The 20,032-nt window shown below is 58.4% G+C and overlaps 1 protein-coding gene across 6 annotated transcripts in view; it reads right to left on the bottom strand.

Annotated features, from left to right (window-relative positions):
* Positions 1 to 3,338: 3,338 nt before the first annotated feature.
* Positions 3,339 to 20,032, bottom strand: part of LOC144954063 (large neutral amino acids transporter small subunit 4-like) — a 35,967-nt gene continuing 19,273 nt past the window's right edge. Inside the window, exons 2-7 of one of the 6 annotated variants that reach the window (XM_078884644.1) lie at positions 15,405 to 15,675; positions 15,085 to 15,108; positions 13,352 to 14,983; positions 10,614 to 10,826; positions 4,406 to 4,461; positions 3,339 to 3,406 (exon numbers count right to left, since the gene is read on the bottom strand). In XM_078884644.1, the coding sequence (XP_078740770.1) occupies positions 10,627 to 10,826; positions 13,352 to 13,508 (357 nt within the window). In that variant the 5' untranslated portion in view covers positions 13,509 to 14,983; positions 15,085 to 15,108; positions 15,405 to 15,675 and the 3' untranslated portion in view covers positions 3,339 to 3,406; positions 4,406 to 4,461; positions 10,614 to 10,626. Of the gene's footprint in view, positions 3,407 to 4,405; positions 4,462 to 10,613; positions 10,827 to 13,351; positions 15,676 to 20,032 lie in introns of those variants that run through there. The other 5 variants (XM_078884641.1, XM_078884643.1, XM_078884640.1 and 2 more) reach the window with 5 other exon arrangements.

Genomic DNA, 20,032 nt, shown 5'->3' with positions numbered 1-20,032 from the left:
TGGGTGGGTGAGTGGGTGGGTGAGTGGGTGAGTGAGTGAGTGGGTGAGTGAGTGAGTGGGTGGGTGGGTGAGTGAGTGGGTGGGTGAGTGGGTGGGTGAGTGGGTGGGTGAGTGGGTAGGTGGGTGAGTGGGTGGGTGAGTGGGTGGGTGAGTGGGTGGGTGAGTGGGTGGGTGAGTGGTTGAGTGGGTGGGTGGGTGAGTGAGTGAGTGAGTGGGTGGGTGAGTGGGTGGGTGGGTGGGTGGGTGAGTGGGTGGGTGAGTGGGTGGGTGAGTGGGTAGGTGGGTGAGTGGGTGGGTGGGTGAGTGGGTGGAGTGGGTGGGTGGTTGAGTGGGTGAGTGGGTGAGTGAGTGGGTGGGTGAGTGGGTGAGTGAGTGGGTGGGTGAGTGGGTGGGTGAGTGGGTGAGTGGGTGGGTGAGTGAGTGGGTGAGTGAGTGGGTGGGTGAGTGGGTGGGTGAGTGGGTGGGGTGAGTGGGTGAGTGAGTGAGTGGGTGAGTGAGTGAGTGGGTGGGTGAGTGAGTGGGTGGGTGAGTGGGTGGGTGAATGGGTGGTGTGAGTGGGTAGGTGGGTGAGTGGGTGGGTGAGTGGGTGGGTGAGTGGGTGGGTGGGTGAGTGGTTGAGTGGGTGGGTGGGTGAGTGAGTGAGTGGGTGGGTGAGTGGGTGGGTGGGTGAGTGGGTGGGTGAGTGGGTGGGTGAGTGGGTAGGTGGGTGAGTGGGTGGGTGAGTGGGTGGGTGAGTGGGTGGGTGGGTGAGTGGTTGAGTGGGTGGGTGGGTGAGTGAGTGAGTGGGTGGGTGAGTGGGTGAGTGGGTGGGTGGTTGAGTGGGTGAGTGGGTGAGTGAGTGGGTGGGTGGGTGAGTGAGTGAGTGAGTGGGTGGGTGGGTGAGTGGGTGGGTGAGTGGGTGGGTGGGTGGGTGGGTGAGTGGGTGGGTGGGTGAGTGAGTGAGTGGGTGGGTGGGTGGGTGAGTGAGTGGGTGGGTGAGTGGGTGGGTGAGTGGGTGGGTGATTGGGTGGGTGAGTGGGTGGGTGAGTGGGTGGGGTGGGTGGGTGGGTGAGTGGGTGGGTGGGTGAGTGGGTGGGTGAGTGGGGTGAGTGAGTGGGTGGGTGAGTGGGTGGGTGGGTGAGTGGGTGGGTGAGTGGGTGGGTGAGTGGGTGGGTGAGTGGGTGGGTGGGTGAGTGGGTGGGTGAGTGGGTGAGTGGGTGAGTGGTTGAGTAGGTGAGTGGGTGAGTGAGTGGGAGGGTGGGTGAGTGGGGTGGGTGGGTGAGTGGGTGGGTGGGTGGGTGAGTGGGTGGGTGGGTCGGTGAGTGGGTGGGTGGGTGGGTGAGTGGGTGAATGGGTGAGTGGGTGGGTGGGTGAGTGTGTGGGTGAGTGAGTGGGTGAGTGTATGGGCGGGTGAGTATGTGGGTGAGTGAGTGAGTGTGTGGGTGAGTGATTAGGCTGAGTGAATGAGTGTGTGGGTGAGTGAGTGAGTGTGTGGGTGAGTGAGTGGGTGAGTGAGTGAGTGTGTGGGTGAGTGAGTGTGTGAGTGAGTGTGTGAGTGAGTGTGTGGGTGAGTGTGTGGGTGAGTGGGTGAGTGAGTGAGTGACTGAGTGAGTGGGTGAGTGAGTTGCTGAGTGAGTGGCTGAGTGAGTGGCTGAGTGAGTGACTGAGTGAGTGTGTGGGTGAGTAAGTGGCTGAGTGAGTGTCTGAGTGAGTGGGTGAGTGGGTGAGTGAGTGTGTGGGTGAGTGTGTGGGTGAGTAAGTGGCTGTGTGAGTGGCTTAGTGAGTGAGTGAGTGGCTGAGTGAGTGTCTGAGAGTGAGTGTGTGGGTGAGTGTGTGGGTGAGTGAGAGGGTGAGTGAGTGAGTGTGTGGCTGAGTGAGTGTGTGGGTGAGTGAGTGTATGGGTGAGTGAGTGAGTGTGTGGGTGAGTGAATGAGTGTGTGGGTGACTGAGTGAGTGACTGAGTGAGTGGCTGAGTGAGTGACTGAGTGAGTGAGTGAGTGGCTGAGTGAGTGACTGAGTGAGTGTGTGGGTGAGTAAGTGGCTGTGTGAGTGGCTTAGTGAGTGAGTGAGTGGCTGAGTGAGTGTCTGAGTGAGTGGGTGAGTGAGTGAGTGTGTGAGTGAGTGTATGAGTGAGTGTGTGGGTGAGTGTGTGGGTGAGTGTGTGGGTGAGTGTGTGGGTGGGTGAGTGAGTGGGTGAGTGAGTGTGTGAGTGAGTGTGTGGGTGAGTGAGTGGGTGAGTGTGTGAGTGAGTGAGTGACTGAGTGAGTGGGTGAGTGAGTGTGTGGGTGAGTGTGTGGGTGAGTGAGTGGGTGAGTGAGTGGGTGAGTGTGTGAGTGAGTGTGTGTGTGGGTGAGTGTGTGGGTGAGTGTGTGGGTGAGTGTGTGGGTGGGTGAGTGAGTGGGTGAGTGAGTGTGTGGGTGAGTGTGTGGGTGAGTGAGAGGGTGAGTGTCTGAGTGAGTGAGTGACTGAGTGAGTGGGTGAGTGAGTGTGTGGGTGAGTGTGTGGGTGAGTGAGAGGGTGAGTGTCTGAGTGAGTGAGTGACTGAGTGAGTGGGTGAGTGAGAGGGTGAGTGGGTGAGTGAGTGGGTGAGTGTGTGGGTGAGTGGGTGAGTGACTGAGTGAGTGTATGAGTGAGTGAGTGACTGAGTGAGTGACTGAGTGAGTGACTGAGTGAGTGACTGAGTGAGTGAGTGAGTGACTGAGTGAGTGACTGAGTGAGTGAGTGGGTGAGTGTGTGGGTGAGTGAGTGGGTGAGTGAGTGAGTGGGTGAGTGAGTGTGTGGGTGAGTGAGAGGGTGAGTGTGTGGGTGAGTGAGTGAGTGGGTGAGTGTGTGGGTGAGTGAGTGGGTGAGTGAGTGAGTGAGTGACTGAGTGTGTGGGTGAGTGTGTGGGTGAGTGAGTGAGTGGGTGAGTGAGTGACTGAGTGTGTGGGTGAGTGTGTGGGTGAGTGAGTGTGTGGGTGAGTGAGAGGGTGAGTGTGTGACTGAGTGAGTGACTGAGTGAGAGGGTGAGTGTGTGGGTGAGTGTGTGGGTGAGTGTGTGGGTGAGTGTGTGGGTGAGTGAGTGAGTGAGAGGGTGAGTGTGTGGGTGAGTGTGTGACTGAGTGAGTGGCTGAGTGAGTGAGTGACTGAGTGAGTGACTGAGTGAGTGACTAAGTGAGTGGGTGAGTGAGTGAGAGGGTGAGTGTGTGGGTGAGTGTGTGGGTGAGTGAGTGAGTGAGAGGGTGAGTGTGTGGGTGAGTGTGTGACTGAGTGAGTGGCTGAGTGAGTGAGTGACTGAGTGAGTGACTAAGTGAGTGAGTGACTGAGTGAGTGACTAAGTGAGTGGGTGAGTGAGAGGGTGAGTGACTGACCGTGAGTGATGTGAAGGTCATGCACATGCCGCCAAAACCGTTGAGTGCCAACACCAAGAAGATGAGGACAGAGAGGTCTGGGGGGAGAGACACGGGGGGGGGGGGGGGAGAGACACGGGGGGGGGGGGAGAGACACGGGGGGGGGGGGGGAGAGACACGGGGGGGGTGAGACACGGGGGTGTGATGTTGGTGATGGTGGTGGTGATGGTGGTGATGGTGATGGTGGTGATGGAGGTGGTGGTGATGGTGGTGGTGCTGATGGTGGTGATGGTGCTGATGGTGGTGATGGTGGTGATGGTGGTGATGGTGGTGGTGATGGTGGTGGTGGTGATGATGGTGATGGAGGTGGTGGTGATGGTGGTGGTGCTGATGGTGGTGATGGTGGTGATGGTGGTGGTGATGGTGATGGTGGTGATGGAGGTGATGGTGATGGTGGTGGTGGTGATGGTGGTGATGATGGTGATGATGGTGGTGATGATGGTGGTGATGGTGGTGGTGATGGTGGTGATGATGGTGGTGGTGGTGATGATGGTGATGATGGTGATGATGATGATGATGGTGGTGGTGGTGGTGGTGGTGGTGATGGTGGTGATGATGGTGGTGATGGTGATGATGGTGATGATGGTGGTGATGATGATGATGGTGGTGATGGTGATGATGGTGATGATGGTAGTGATGGTGGTGGTGATGGTGATGGTGATGATGGTGAAGGTGGTGATGGTGGTGATGATGGTGGTGGTGGTGATGATGGTGATGATGGTGATGATGATGATGGTGGTGGTGGTGGTGATGGTGATGATGATGGTGGTGATGGTGATGGTGATGATGGTGATGATGGTGGTGATGATGATGGTGGTGATGGTGATGATGATGATGATGATGGTGGTGATGGTGAAGGTGGTGATGGTGGTGATGATGATGATGATGGTGGTGGTGATGATGATGGTGGTGATGATGGTGATGATGGTAGTGATGGTGATGGTGGTGATGGTGGTGATGGTGGTGATGGTGATGATGATGGTGGTGATGATGATGATGGTAGTGATGGTGATGATGGTGGTGATGGTGATGGTCACCTCGTGGGTTGGAGGCTCCGTAGGCCAACATAAGACACGAGCCTGCAAAACACAAACTACACAAACACACACCCCTAGTTACACACACACACACACCTAGTTACACACACACACACATACACACACTACACACACACACACTACACACACACACCTAGTGAGTTACACACACACACCCCTAGTTACACACACACACTACACACACACACTACACACACACACCTAGTTACACACACACACACTACACACAGTGTGTTACACACACACACCTAGTGAGTTACACACACACACCTAGTTACACACACACACCTAGTTACACACACACATCTAGTTACACACACACACCTAGTTACACACACACATCTAGTTACACACACACACCTAGTTACACACACACACCTAGTTACACACACACATCTAGTTACACACACACTACACACACACTACACACACACTACACACACACACCTAGTTACACACACACACACGCCTAGTTACACACACATACACACACACACTACACACACACACCTAGTGAGTTACACACACACACCTAGTTACACACACACACACCTAGTGAGTTACACACACACTACACACACACACCTAGTTACACACACATACACATACACACTACACACACCTAGTTGCACACACACACTACACACACACACTACACACACCTAGTTACACACACACTAGACACACTACACACACACACCTAGTTACACACACACTAGATACACACACACACACCTAGTTACACACACACTAGACACACTACACACACACACCTAGTTACACACACACACACACTACACACACACACACCTAGTGAGTTACACACACACCTAGTTACACACACACACCTAGTTACACACACACACCTAGTTACACACACACACACACACCTAGTTACACACACACACACACACCTAGTTACACACACACACTACACACACCTAGTTACACACACTACACACACACACCTAGTTACACACACACACACACTACACACACACACCTAGTTACACACACACACACACTACACACACCTAGTTGCACACACACACTACACACACACCTAGTTACACACACACACTACACACACACACACACCTAGTTACACACACACACACACACACCTAGTTACACACACACATACACACACACACCTAGTTACACACACACACACACACACCTAGTTACACACACACATACACACACACACCTAGTTACACACACACACACTACACACACACACACCTAGTTACACACACACACTACACACACACACCTAGTTACACACACACCTAGTGAGTTACACACACACCTAGTTACACACACACACACACTACACACACCTAGTTACACACACACACACTACACACACCTAGTTACACACTACACACACACACCTAGTTACACACACACACTACACACACACACAGCGAGTTACACACACTACACACACACACCTAGTTACACACACACACTACACACACACACCTAGTTACACACACACACACTACACACACAGCGAGTTACACACACACACTACACACACACACCTAGTTACACACACACACTACACACACAGCGAGTTACACACACACACTACACACACACACAGCGAGTTACACACACTACACACACACACCTAGTTACACACACACACACTACACACACACACCTAGTTACACACACACACTACACACACACAGCGAGTTACACACACACACTACACACACACACCTAGTTACACACACACACACTACACACACACACCTAGTTACACACACACACACACAGACACACACACACACAGACACACACACACACAGACACACACACCTAGTTACACACACACACTACACACACACACCTAGTTACACACACACACACTACACACACAGCGAGTTACACACACACACACACACACCTAGTTACACACACACACTACACACACACACCTAGTTACACACACACACACACAGACACACACACACACAGACACACACACACACAGACACACACACCTAGTTACACACACACACTACACACACACACCTAGTTACACACACACACACACACAGACACACACACACACAGACACACACACACACAGACACACACACCTAGTTACACACACACACTACACACACACACCTAGTTACACACACACACACACAGACACACACACACACAGACACACACACCTAGTTACACACACACAGAGTGTTTGTAGTGATATTCACTACAAACACTCACGACACACGCTAACACTCACTCACCCATTCACCCATTCACCCCCGCCCCATTCACCCACCCATTCACCCATTCACCCACCCACCCACCCATTCACCCACCCACCCATTCACCCACCCACTCACCCATTCACCCACCCACCCACCCATTCACCCACCCACCCACCCACCCACCCACCCATTCACCCACCCACCCACCCATTCACCCACCCACCCATTCACCCACCCACCCACCCATTCACCCACCCACCCACCCATTCACCCACCCACCCATTCACCCACCCACCCACTCATCCACCCATTCACCCACCCATTCACCCACCCACCCATTCACCCACCCACTCACCCATTAACCCACCCACTCACCCATTCACCCACCCACCCATTCACCCATTCACCCACCCATTCACCCATTCACCCACCCATTCACCCACCCACCCATTCACCCACCCACTCACCCATTCACCCACCCACCCACCCATTCACCCACCCATTCACCCATTCACCCACCCACCCACCCATTCACCCACCCACCCTTTCACCCACCCACTCACCCATTCACCCACCCACTCACCCATTAACCCACCCACTCACCCATTCACCCACCCACCCACCCATTCACCCACCCATTCACCCACCCACCCATTCACCCACCCACTCACCCATTAACCCACCCACTCACCCATTCACCCACCCACCCATTCACCCACCCACCCACCCATTCACCCATTCACCCACCCATTCACCCACCCACCCATTCACCCACCCACCCACCCATTCACCCACCCATTCACCCACCCACCCATTCACCCACCCACTCACCCATTAACCCACCCACTCACCCATTCACCCACCCACCCACCCATTCACCCATTCACCCACCCATTCACCCACCCACCCATTCACCCACCCACTCACGCATTAACCCACCCACTCACCCATTAACCCACCCACTCACACATTCACCCACCCACCCACCCATTCACCCATTCACCCACCCATTCACCCATTCACCCATTCACCCATTCACCCACCCATTCACCCACCCACCCATTCACCCACCCACCCACTCATCCACCCATTCACCCACCCACTCACCCATTAACCCACCCACTCACCCATTAACCCACCCACTCACCCATTCACCCAATTCACCCACCCAATCACCCATTCACCCACCCATTCACCCATTCACCCACCCATTCACCCATTCACCAACCCACCCACCCATTCACCAACCCACCCACTGACCCACCCATTCACCCACCCACCCATTCACCCACCCATTCACCCACCCACTCACCCATTAACCCACCCACTCACCCATTCACCCACCAACTCACCCACCCACCCACTCACTCACTCACCCACTCATCCACTCACTGACCCACCCACTCACCCATTCACCCACCCACTCATCCATTCACTCACCCACTAACCCATTTACCCACCCATTCACCAACCCACCCACTCATTCACCAACCCACCCACTCACCGACTCACCCACCAACCCACCGACTCACCCACCAACCCACCGAGTCACCCACCTACCCACTCACTCACTCACTCACCCACTCACCCACCCACTCACCCACTCACTCACTCACCCACTCACTCACTCACCCACCCACTCACTCACCCACTCACCCACTCAATCACTCACTCACCCACTCAATCACTCACTCACCCACCCACCCACCCACTCACCCACCCACCCACCCACCCACTCACCCACTCACTCACCCACTCACCCACTCAATCACTCACTCACCCACTCAATCACTCACTCACCCACCCACCCACCCACTCACCCACCCACTCACCCACTCACCCACTCACCCACCCACCCACTCACCCACTCACTCATCCACTCACCCACCCACTCACTCACCCACCCACCCACCCACTCACCCACTCACTCATCCACTCACCCACTCACTCACCCACCCACTCACCCACTCACTCACCCACTCACTCACTCACCCACTCACTCACTCACTCACCCACCCACCCACCCACCCACCCACCCACTCACTCACCCACCCACCCACTCACTTACCCAATCACTCACTCAGTCACTCACTCAGTCACCCACCCACTCACTCACTCAGTCACTCACCCACCCACCCACCCACTCACTCACTCAGTCACTCACTCACTCACCCACCCACCCACCCACTCACTTACCCAATCACTCACTCAGTCACTCACTCACCCACCCACCCACCCACTCACTCACTCACTCACTCACCCACCCACTCACTCACTCGCTCACTCACTCACTCACTCGCTCACTCACTCACTCGCTCACTCAGTCACTCGCTCACCCACCCACCCACCCACCCACTCACTCACCCACTCACCCACCCACTCACCCACCCACTCACCCACTCACTCACCCACCCACTCACCCATCCACCCACTCACCCATCCACCCACTCACCCACCCACCCACTCACCCACCCACCCACCCACCCACTCACCCACCCACCCACCCACTCACCCACCCACCCACTCACCCACCCACTCACCCACTCACCCACTCACCCACCCACTCACCCACCCACTCACCCACCCACTCACCCACCCACTCACCCACTCACCCACCCACTCACTCACCCCACCCACTCACCCACCCACCCACTCACTCACTCACTCACCCACCCACCCACCCACTCACCCACCCACCCACTCACCCACTCACCCACCCACCCACCCACTCACCCACCCACTCACTCACCCACCCACTCACCCACCCACCCACCCACCCACCCACTCACCCACCCACCCACCCACTCACTCACTCACCCACCCACCCACCCACTCACTCACTCACTCACCCACCCACCCACCCACTCACTCACTCACTCACCCACCCACCCACCCACTCACTCACTCACTCACCCACCCACCCACCCACTCACTCACTCATTCAGTCACTCGCTCACACACCCACCCACCCGCTCACCCACCCACCCACCCACTCACTCACTCAGTCACTCACTCACTCACCCACCCACCCACCCACTCACTTACCCAATCACTCACTCACTCAGTCACTCACCCACCCACCCACCCACTCACTCACCCACCCACCCACCCACACACTTACCCAATTACTCACTCAGTCACTCACCCACCCACCCACTCATCCACCCACTCACCCACCCACCCACCCACTCACTCACCCACCCACTCACTCACCCACCCACCCACCCACCCACTCACCCACCCACTCACCCACCCACCCACCCACTCACCTGCCCAGCAATCTCAGCTTCCTGGGGCCGTACTTGTCCATGACTATGCCGAGCGGCAGGGTGATGGCGCTGAGCAGGAACGAGCCCACTCACCCACCCACTCACTCACTCACTCACCCACCCACCCACTCACTCACTCACTCACCCACCCACCCACTCACTCACTCACTCACTCACCCACCCACCCACCCACTCACTCACTCACCCACCCACCCACCCACTCACTCACTCACCCACCCACCCACCCACCCACTCACTCACTCACTCACCCACCCACCCACCCACTCACTCACTCACTCACCCACCCACTCACCCACTCACTCACTCATTCAGTCACTCGCTCACACACCCACCCACCCGCTCACCCACCCACCCACCCACTCACTCACTCAGTCACTCACTCACTCACCCACCCACCCACCCACTCACTTACCCAATCACTCACTCACTCAGTCACTCACCCACCCACCCACCCACTCACTCACCCACCCACCCACCCACTCACTCACTCACTCACACACTCACCCACCCACCCACCCACTCACCCACCCACTCACTCACCCACCCACTCACCCACCCACCCACCCACTCACCCACCCACCCACTCACTCACCCACCCACTCACCCACTCACCCACCCACTCACCCACCCACCCACTCACCCACCCACCCACCCACTCACCTGCCCAGCAATCTCAGCTTCCTGGGCCGTATTTGTCCATGACTATGCCGAGTGGCAGGGTGATGGCGCTGAGCAGGAACGAGCCCACAGTGAACGCCAAGTTGAGTCTCTCATCCTGATCGCGGCAAACCGGCCACCCATTCACGGTGCTCGTACCCACAGCATCGCTGCTCAAGTTGGTACCCACAGACGCGTTGCTGTGGTCTGCTATGCCTGTGGGATGGGGTGGGGTGGGTGGTGGGCGGGGTGGGGGGTGGGTGGGGGAGAGTGGGGGGAGAGTGGGGGGAGAGTGGGGGGAGAGTGGGGAGAGATTTAGAGAATTGGAGAGTGGGGTGAGAGTGGGGAGAGTGGGAGAGTGGGGGGTGGGTGGGGGGGATGGTGGGGGGTGGTGGGTGAGTGAGTGGGTGAGTGGGTGAGGTGTGGGTGTGTTGGTGGTAGGGGGTGGGGGGGGGGGGTGGGGGTGGATGGGTGGGTGGGGTGTGGGGGGGTGAGTGGTGGGGGGGGGTGGGGGTTGGGGTGGTGGGTGGGCGGGGGGGTGGGGTGGTGTGGGTGGGTTGGTGAATGGGTGGGTGGGTGGGGTGGGGTGGGTGGGGGGTGGGGGGGGGTGGTGGGGGGGGTGGTGGGGGGGTGAGTGAGTGGGTGGGGGGTGGGGGGGTGGTGGGGGGTGGTGGGGGGGTGAATGGGTGAATGGGTGAATGGGTGTGTGAGTGGGTGAGTGTGTGGGTGGGTGGGTTGATGGGTGGGTGGGTGGGTTGGTTGGTGGGTGGGTGGGTGGGTGGGTTGGTGGGTGGGTTGGTGGGTGGGTGAATGGGTGGGTGAATGGGTGGGTGAGTGGGTGGGTGGGTGAGTGGGTGAATGGGTGGGTGAGTGCGTGGGGTGGGTGAGTGGGTGGGGTGGGTGGGTGGGTTGGTGAATGGGTGAATGGGTGAATGGGTGGGTGAGTGGGTGGGTGGGTGAGTGGGTGAATGGATGGGTGAGTGGGTGGGTGAGTGGGTGGGTGAGTGGGTGAGGTGTGGGTGGGTTAGTGAATGGGTGGGTGGGTTGGTGAATGGGTGAATGGGTGGGTGAGTGGATGAGTGAGTGGGTGGGTGAGTGGGTGGGTGGGTTGGTGAATGGGTGAATGGGTGGATGAGTGGGTGGGTTGGTGGTGGGGGGTGGGAGGGTGGGGGTGGGTGGGTGGTGGGTGAGTGAGTGGGTGGGTGGGTGGCTGAATGGGTGGGTGGGTGAGGTGTGGGTGGGTGGGTGAGTGGGTGGGTGGGTGAGTGGGTGAGTGGGTGGGTGCGTGGGTGAGTGGTGGGGGGGTGAGTGGGTGGGTGTGTGGGTGAGGTGTGGGTGGGTGGGTGGGTGAGTGAGTGAGTGAGTGGGTGGGTGAGTGGGTGAGTGGGTGAGTGGTGGGGGGGTGGGTGGGTGAGTGGGGGGGTGGGTGGGTGAGGGGGTGGGTGGGTGAGTGGGTGGGTGGGTGAGTGGTGGGGGGGGTGGGTGGGTGGGTGAGTGGGTGGGGGGGTGGGTGGGTAGTCTCCCCGTGTCTCCCCGTGTCTCCCCGTGTCTCCCCCTGTCTCCCCCAGTCTCCCCCAGTCTCCCCCATCTCCCCGTGTCTCCCCCCCATCCCCTCCTCACCTTCATCGCAGAGATGCGAGTAGAAGCCCTCCGACTTGAGCATGATGGATCTACCCTCCCTCCGTCTCCCTCCCCATGTCTCCCTCCCCGTGTCTCCCCTAGTCTCCCCGTGTCTCCGCTAGTCTCCCCGTGTCTCCCCGTGTCTTCCATCTCCCCGTGTCTCCCTGTGTCTCCCCTAGTCTCCCCGTGTCTCCCTGTATCTCCCCCAACCCCCCGTGTCTCCCCGTGTCTCCCCGTGTCTCCCCCCCATCCCCTCCTCACCTTCATCGCAGAGATGCGAGTAGAAGCCCTCCGACTTGAGCATGATGGATCTACCCTCCCTCCGTCTCCCTCCCCGTGTCTCCCTCCCGTGTCTCCCCTAGTCTCCCTGTGTCTCACCTAGTCTCCCTGTGTCTCCCTGTGTCTCCCCGTGTCTCACCGTGTCTCTCACCGTGTCTCCCCTAATCTCCCCTAGTCTCCCCTAATCTCCTCTAGCCTCCCCTAATCTCCCCTAGTCTCCCCGTGTCTCCCCGTGTCTTCCATCTCCCCGTGTCTCCCTGTGTCTCCCCTAGTCTCCCCGTGTCTCCCTGTATCTCCCCCAACCCCCCGTGTCTCCCCGTGTCTCCCCCCCCCATCCCCTCCTCACCTTCATCGCAGAGATGCGAGTAGAAGCCCTCCGACTTGTGCATGATGGATCTACCCTCCCTCCGTCTCCCTCCCCGTGTCTCCCCGTGTCTCCCCGTGTCTCCCCGTGTCTCCCCGTGTCTCCCCGTGTCTCCCCGTGTCTCCCCCCCCATCCCCTCCTCACCTTCATCGCAGAGATGCGAGTAGAAGCCCTCCGACTTGAGCATGATGGATCTACCCTCCCTCCGTCTCCCTCCCCGTGTCTCCCCTAGTCTCCCCTAGTCTCCCCGTGTCTCCCCGTGTCTCCCCGTGTCTCCCCGTGTCTCCCCGTGTCTCCCCCCCCATCCCCTCCTCACCTTCATCGCAGAGATGCGAGTAGAAGCCCTCCGACTTGAGCATGATGGATCTACCCTCCCTCCGTCTCCCTCCCCGTGTCTCCCCGTGTCTCCCCGTGTCTCCCCGTGTCTCCCCGTGTCTCCCCGTGTCTCCCCGTGTCTCCCCCCCCATCCCCTCCTCACCTTCATCGCAGAGATGCGAGTAGAAGCCCTCCGACTTGAGCATGATGAGCAGCGACCCCCATCCGAGCAGCACGGCAGAGAACAGCAGGTTTTCCACTACAGCCGTCGCCGCCATCCACCATCGGCGAGCGAACGCCACGGCAAGCGAGGGCGCCATGGCGGGCTGCTGTAGGTCCGATCCTACAGGCGGCGGGGGACTACCCTAGCACCTTGAACCTACAGCCAACGGGAGTACCTAGCACCTTGATCCTACAGCCAACGTGAGCTGCTGTAGGTTCGATCCTACAGGCGGCGGGAGCTGTTGTAGGTCCGATTCTACAGGCGGCGGGGACTACCCTAGCACCTTGATCCTACAGCCAATGGGAGAACCTAATACCCTGATACTACAGGCGGCGGGATACTACAGGCGGCAAGGACACACGGGGACTACCCTAGCACCTTGATCCTACAGCCGACGGGAGTACCTAGCACCTTGATCCTACAGCCAACGCGAGCTGGTGTAGGTCCGATCCTACAGGCGGCGGGGGACTACCCTAGCACCTTGATCCTACAGCCAACGGGAGTACCTAACGCCCCGATCCTACAGCCAACGCGAGCTGGTGTAGGTCCGATCCTACAGGCGGCGGGGGACTACCCTAGCACCTTGATCCTACAGCCAACGGGAGTACCTAACGCCCCGATCCTACAGGCAGTGGGGGTAGCACAGGGGACTACCTAGCAGCTTAATCCTACAGGCAGCGGGTAACGCAGGAACTACCTAGCAACCTGATACTACAGGCAGTGAGGGTAGTGCAGGAACTACCTCGCAAACCTGATACTACAGGCAGCGGGTAGCGCAGGAACTACCTAGCAACCTGATACTACAGGCAGCGGGTAGCGCAGGAACTACCTAGCAACCTGATACTACAGGCAGCGTGTAGCGCAGAGACTACCTAGCAACCTGATACTACAGCCAGCGGGACTACCGATACCACCCCCTGACCCCCTGACCCTTTGACCCTTACCGTCTACACCACGTGGGGTGCTGCTAACTAACTACGTGAATCGACCGGCCGGCCGGCCCTGCCATAGACCCGTGGAGTGAGGGGTGGTGGGGGGGGGGGGGGGGGGGGCTCTCTCCGTTGTGTTCCCTCTCTCCCGAGTTTCTAGACCTCCGAGTCTCCAGACTCTACAGAGTTTCTAGACCTCAGATCTCCAGACCCAGCCAGAGGTTCTAGACCTCGAATCTACAGAGTTTCTAGACCTCAGATCTCCAGACTCTACAGAGGTTCTAGACCTCAAATCTCCAGAGTTTCTAGACCTCCGGGGCTCCAGACTCTCCAGAGGTTCTAGACCTCGGATCTCCAGACTCTACAGAGTTTCTAGACCTCGGATCTCCAGACTCTACAGAGTTTCTAGACCTCGGATCTCCAGACTCTACAGAGTTTCTAGACCTCGGATCTCCAGACTCTACAGAGTTTCTAGACCTCGGATCTCCAGACTCTACAGAGTTTCTAGACCTCGGATCTCCAGACTCTACAGAGTTTCTAGACCTCGGATCTCCAGACTCTACAGAGGTTCTAGACCTCGGATCTCCAGACCCAGCCAGAGTTTCTAGACCTCGGATCTCCAGACTCTACAGAGTTTCTAGACCTCGGATCTCCAGACCCAGCCAGAGTTTCTAGACCTCGGATCTCCAGACTCTACAGAGGTTCTAGACCTCGGATCTCCAGACCCAGCCAGAGTTTCTAGACCTCGGATCTCCAGAGTTTCTAGACCTCAAGTCTCCAGAGTTTCTAGACCTCGGATCTCCAGACCCAGCCAGAGTTTCTAGACCTCAAATCTCCAGACCCAGCCAGAGTTTCTAGACCTCGGATCTCCAGACCCAGCCAGAGTTTCTAGACCTCGGATCTCCAGACCCAGCCAGAGTTTCTAGACCTCGGATCTCCAGACCCAGCCAGAGTTTCTAGACCTCGGATCTCCAGACCCAGCCAGAGTTTCTAGACCTCGGATCTCCAGACCCAGCCAGAGTTTCTAGACCTCGGATCTCCAGACCCAGCCAGAGTTTCTAGACCTCGGATCTCCAGACCCAGCCAGAGGTTCTAGACCTCGGATCTCCAGACTCTACAGAGTTTCTAGACCTCGGATCTCCAGACCCTACAGAGTTTCTAGACCTCGGATCTCCAGACTCTACAGAGGTTCTAGACCTCAAATCTCCAGACGACTTTGAGTCGTCTCGACTGACGACGATTCCCCATTCCGGTCGTGGTGCTGGTGGTGGTGCTGGTGGAGGAGGTGGTGGATTTGGTTCGGACGGACGGAGGAAATGTCGGGGAGATCGTGAGCTGTGGGTGGTGGGGAGGGGGGGGAAGACACCAGAGTAGAGATTAGGTCAACAACGACCATCACTAAGACCAACTCCTTCCCATCTAGGCCCCATTCTTTAGTCTCACACAGAGACACATAGACTCGGTACACAGATACTCATAGAGTTGTCACACAGATACCCAAAGACTCACCACACAGAGAGCCATAGACTCACCACACAGAGACCCACAGACTCACCACACATAGACCCATAGCCTCATCACACAGAGAGACACATTAACTCACCACACAGAGACCCACATACTCACCACACAGAGACCCATAGACTCACCACACAGAGACCCACAGACTCATCACACAGAGACCCACAGACTTACCACACAGAGACCCATAGACTCACCACACAGAGACCCATAGACTCACCACACAGAGACCCACAGACTCATCACACAGAGACCCATAGACTCACCACACAGAGACCCATAGACTTGTCACACAGAGACCCACAGACTCACCACACAGAGATCCACAGACTCACCACACAGAGATCCACAGACTCACCACACAGAGACCCACAGACTCACCACACAGAGACCCATAGACTCACCACACAGAGACCCACAGACTCACCACACAGAGACCCACAGACTCACCACACAGAGACCCACAGACTCACCACACAGAGACCCATAGACTCACCACACAGAAACCCATAGACTCACCACACAGAGACCCACAGACTCATCACACAGAGACCCACAGACTCACCACTCAGAGACCCACAGACTCACCACACAGAGAGCCATAGACTCACCACACAGAGACCCATAGACTTGTCACACAGAGACCCATAGACTCACCATACAGAGACCCACAGACTCACCACACAGAGACCCATAGACTCACCATACAGAGACCCACAGACTCACCACTCAGAGACCTACAGACTCACCACACAGAGACCCATAGAGTCGTCACACAGAGAGCCATAGACTCACCACACAGAGACCCATAGACATGTCACACAGAGATCCACAGACTCACCATACAGAGACCCACAGACTCACCACACAGAGACCCATAGACTCGTCACACAGAAACCCATAGACTCACCACACAGAGATCCACAGACTCACCACACAGAGAGCCATAGACTCACCACACAGAGACACATAGACTCACCACACAGAGACCCATAGACTCACCACACAGAGAGCCATAGACTCACCACACAGAGACCCACAGACTCACCACACAGAGACCCACAGACTCACCACACAGAGACCCACAGACTCACCACACAGAGACCCACAGACTCACCACACAGAGAGCCATAGACTCACCACACAGAGACCCACAGACTCACCACACAGAGAGACCCACAGACTCACCACACAGAGACCCACAGACTCACCATACAGAGAGCCACAGACTCACCACACAGAGAGCCATAGACTCACCACACAGATACCCATAGACTCACCACACAGAGAGCCACAGACTCACCACACAGAGACCCATAGACTCGTCACACAGAGACCCACAGACTCACCACACAGAGAGCCATAGACTCACCACACAGAGACCCACAGACTCACCACACAGAGAGCCACAGACTCACCACACAGAGACCCACAGACTCACCACACAGAGAGCCACAGACTCACCACACAGATACCCATAGACTCGTCACACAGAAACCCATAGACTCACCACACAGAGAGCCACAGACTCACCACACAGAGAGCCACAGACTCACCACACAGATACCCATAGACTCGTCACACAGAAACCCATAGACTCACCACACAGAGACCCACAAACTCACCACACAGAGACCCACAGACTCACCACACAGAGAGCCACAGACTCACCACACAGAGACCCATAGACTCACCACACAGAGACCCATAGACTCACCACACAGACACCCATAGACTATGGGGTTCTGTGGGGTCTATGGGGTTGTGTGGGGTCTGTGGGTTACTGTAGGATATATGGGGTTCTGTGGGGTCTGTGGTTTACTGTAGGGTCTATGGGGTTACTGTAGGGTCTATGGTGTCCTGTGGGGTCGGTGGGTTACTGTAGGGTCTATGGGGTTCTGTGGGGTCTATGGGGTTCTATGGGGTTCTGTGGGTTACTGTAGGGTCTATGGGGTTTTGTGGGTTACTGTAGGGTCTATGGGGTTCTGTGGGATACTGTAGGGTGTGTAGGGTCTGTGGGTTACTGTAGGGTCTGTGGGGTTCTGTGGGTTACTGTAGGGTGTGTAGGGTCTGTGGGTTACTGTAGGGTCTATGGGGTTCTGTGGGTTACTGTAGGGTGTGTAGGGTCTGTGGGTTACTGTAGGGTCTATGGGGTTCTGTGGGTTACTGTAGGGTCTATGGGGTTTTGTGGGTTACTGTAGGGTGTGTAGGGTCTGTGGGTTACTGTAGGGTCTATGGGGTTCTGTGGGTTACTGTAGGGTGTGTGGGGTCTGTGGGGTCTTTGAGGTTATGTGAGGTCTTTGGGAACCAAGAAAGACCTCTTCCTCATCATACGCCATTCTTATCCTCCTACTTATCTCCAGAACAGCATGTACCCAAAACACTCTCTCCCCTTATCTCTCCCCTTATCTCTCCCCCCCCTCTCTCTTTCTTTCCTTCCTTCCTCCTCTCCCTCTCATACCTCCCTCTCTCTCTCTCATTCTCTCTCATTTAAAACAAAAAAACTTTGCTTTATGTAAAATCCCCCACCTCTCGCTCGCCCTCTCGCCCGCTCGCTCTCTCGCCCTCTCGCTCGCCCTCTCGCTCGCCCTCTCGCCCTCTCGCTCACCCTCTCGCCCTCTCGCTCGCCCGCTCACTCTCTCGCTCGCTCTCCCGCTCGCCCGCTCGCTCTCTCGCTCGCTCGCTCGCTCGCCCTCCCGCTCGCCCGCTCGCTCGCCCTCTCTCTCGCCCTCTCTCTCGCTCGCTCTCTCGCTCGCCCTCTCGCCCGCTCGCCCTCTCGCCCTCTCGCTCGCCCTCTCGCCCGCCCGCTCTCTCGCCCTCTCGCTCGCTCGCCCTCTCGCTCGCCCTCTCGCCCGCCCGCTCTCTCGCCCCTCTCGCTCGCTCGCCCTCTCGCTCGCTCGCCCTCTCGCTCTCTCGCCCTCTCGCTCGCTCGCCCCTCTCGCTCTCTCGCCCTCTCGCTCGCTCGCCCTCTCGCTCGCTCGCCCTCTCGCTCGCCCTCTCGCTCGCCCTCTCGCTCACCTCGCTCGCCCTCTCGCTCGCCCTCTCGCTCGCCCTCTTCGCTCGCTCGCCCTCTCGCTCGCCCTCTCGCTCGCCCTCATCGCTCGCCCTCTCGCTCGCCCTCTCGCTCGCTCGCCCTCTCGCTCGCTCGCCCTCTCGCTCGCTCGCCCTCTTCGCTCGCCCTCTCGCTCGCCCTCTCGCTCGCCCTCTCGCTCGCCCTCTCGCTCGCCCTCTCGCTCGCCCTCTCGCTCGCTCGCCCTCTCGCTCGCCCTCTCGCTCGCCCTCTCGCTCGCCCTCTCGCTCGCCCTCTCGCTCGCCCTCTCGCTCGCTCGCCCTCTCGCTCGCTCGCCCTCTTCGCTCGCTCGCCCTCTCGCTCGCCCTCTCGCTCGCCCTCTCGCTCGCCCCTCTCGCTCGCCCTCTCGCTCGCCCTCTCGCTCGCCCTCTCGCTCGCCCTCTCGCTCGCCCTCTCTCTCGCCCTCTCACTCGCCCTCTCGCTCGCTCGCCCTCTCGCTCGCTCGCCCTCTCGCTCGCTCGCCCTCTCGCTCGCCCTCTCGCTCGCCCTCTCGCTCGCCCTCTCGCTCGCCCTCTCGCTCGCCCTCTCGCTCGCCCTCTCGCTCGCCCTCTCGCTCGCCCTCTCGCTCGCCCTCTCGCTCGCCCTCTCGCTCGCCCTCTCGCTCGCCCTCTCGCTCGCCCTCTCGCTCGCCCTCTCTCTCGCCCCTCTCGCTCGCCCTCTCGCTCGCTCGCCCTCTCGCTCGCCCTCTTCGCTCGCCCTCTCTCTCGCCCTCTCGCTCGCCCTCTCTCTCGCCCTCTCGCTCGCCCTCTCGCTCGCCCTCTCGCTCGCTCGCCCTCTCGCTCGCTCGCCCTCTCGCTCGCTCGCCCTCTCGCTCGCCCTCTCGCTCGCCCTCTCGCTCGCCCTCTCGCTCGCCCTCTCGCTCGCCCTCTCGCTCGCCCTCTCGCTCGCCCTCTCGCTCGCTCGCCCCTCTCGCTCGCTCGCCCTCTCGCTCGCTCGCCCTCTCGCTCGCCCTCTCGCTCGCCCTCTCGCTCGCCCTCTCGCTCGCCCTCTCGCTCGCCCTCTCGCTCGCTCGCCCTCTCGCTCGCTCGCCCTCTCGCTCGCTCGCCCTCTCGCTCGCCCTCTCGCTCGCCCTCTCTCTCGCCCTCTCACTCGCCCTCTCAC

Source organism: Lampetra fluviatilis, unplaced genomic scaffold, assembly GCF_964198595.1.
Source record: "Lampetra fluviatilis unplaced genomic scaffold, kcLamFluv1.1 SCAFFOLD_903, whole genome shotgun sequence".
NCBI classification, from domain to species: Eukaryota; Metazoa; Chordata; class Hyperoartia; order Petromyzontiformes; family Petromyzontidae; genus Lampetra; species Lampetra fluviatilis.
The sequence above is the reverse complement of the archived record's forward strand: the minus strand, read 5'-3'. Positions and strand labels throughout refer to the sequence as shown.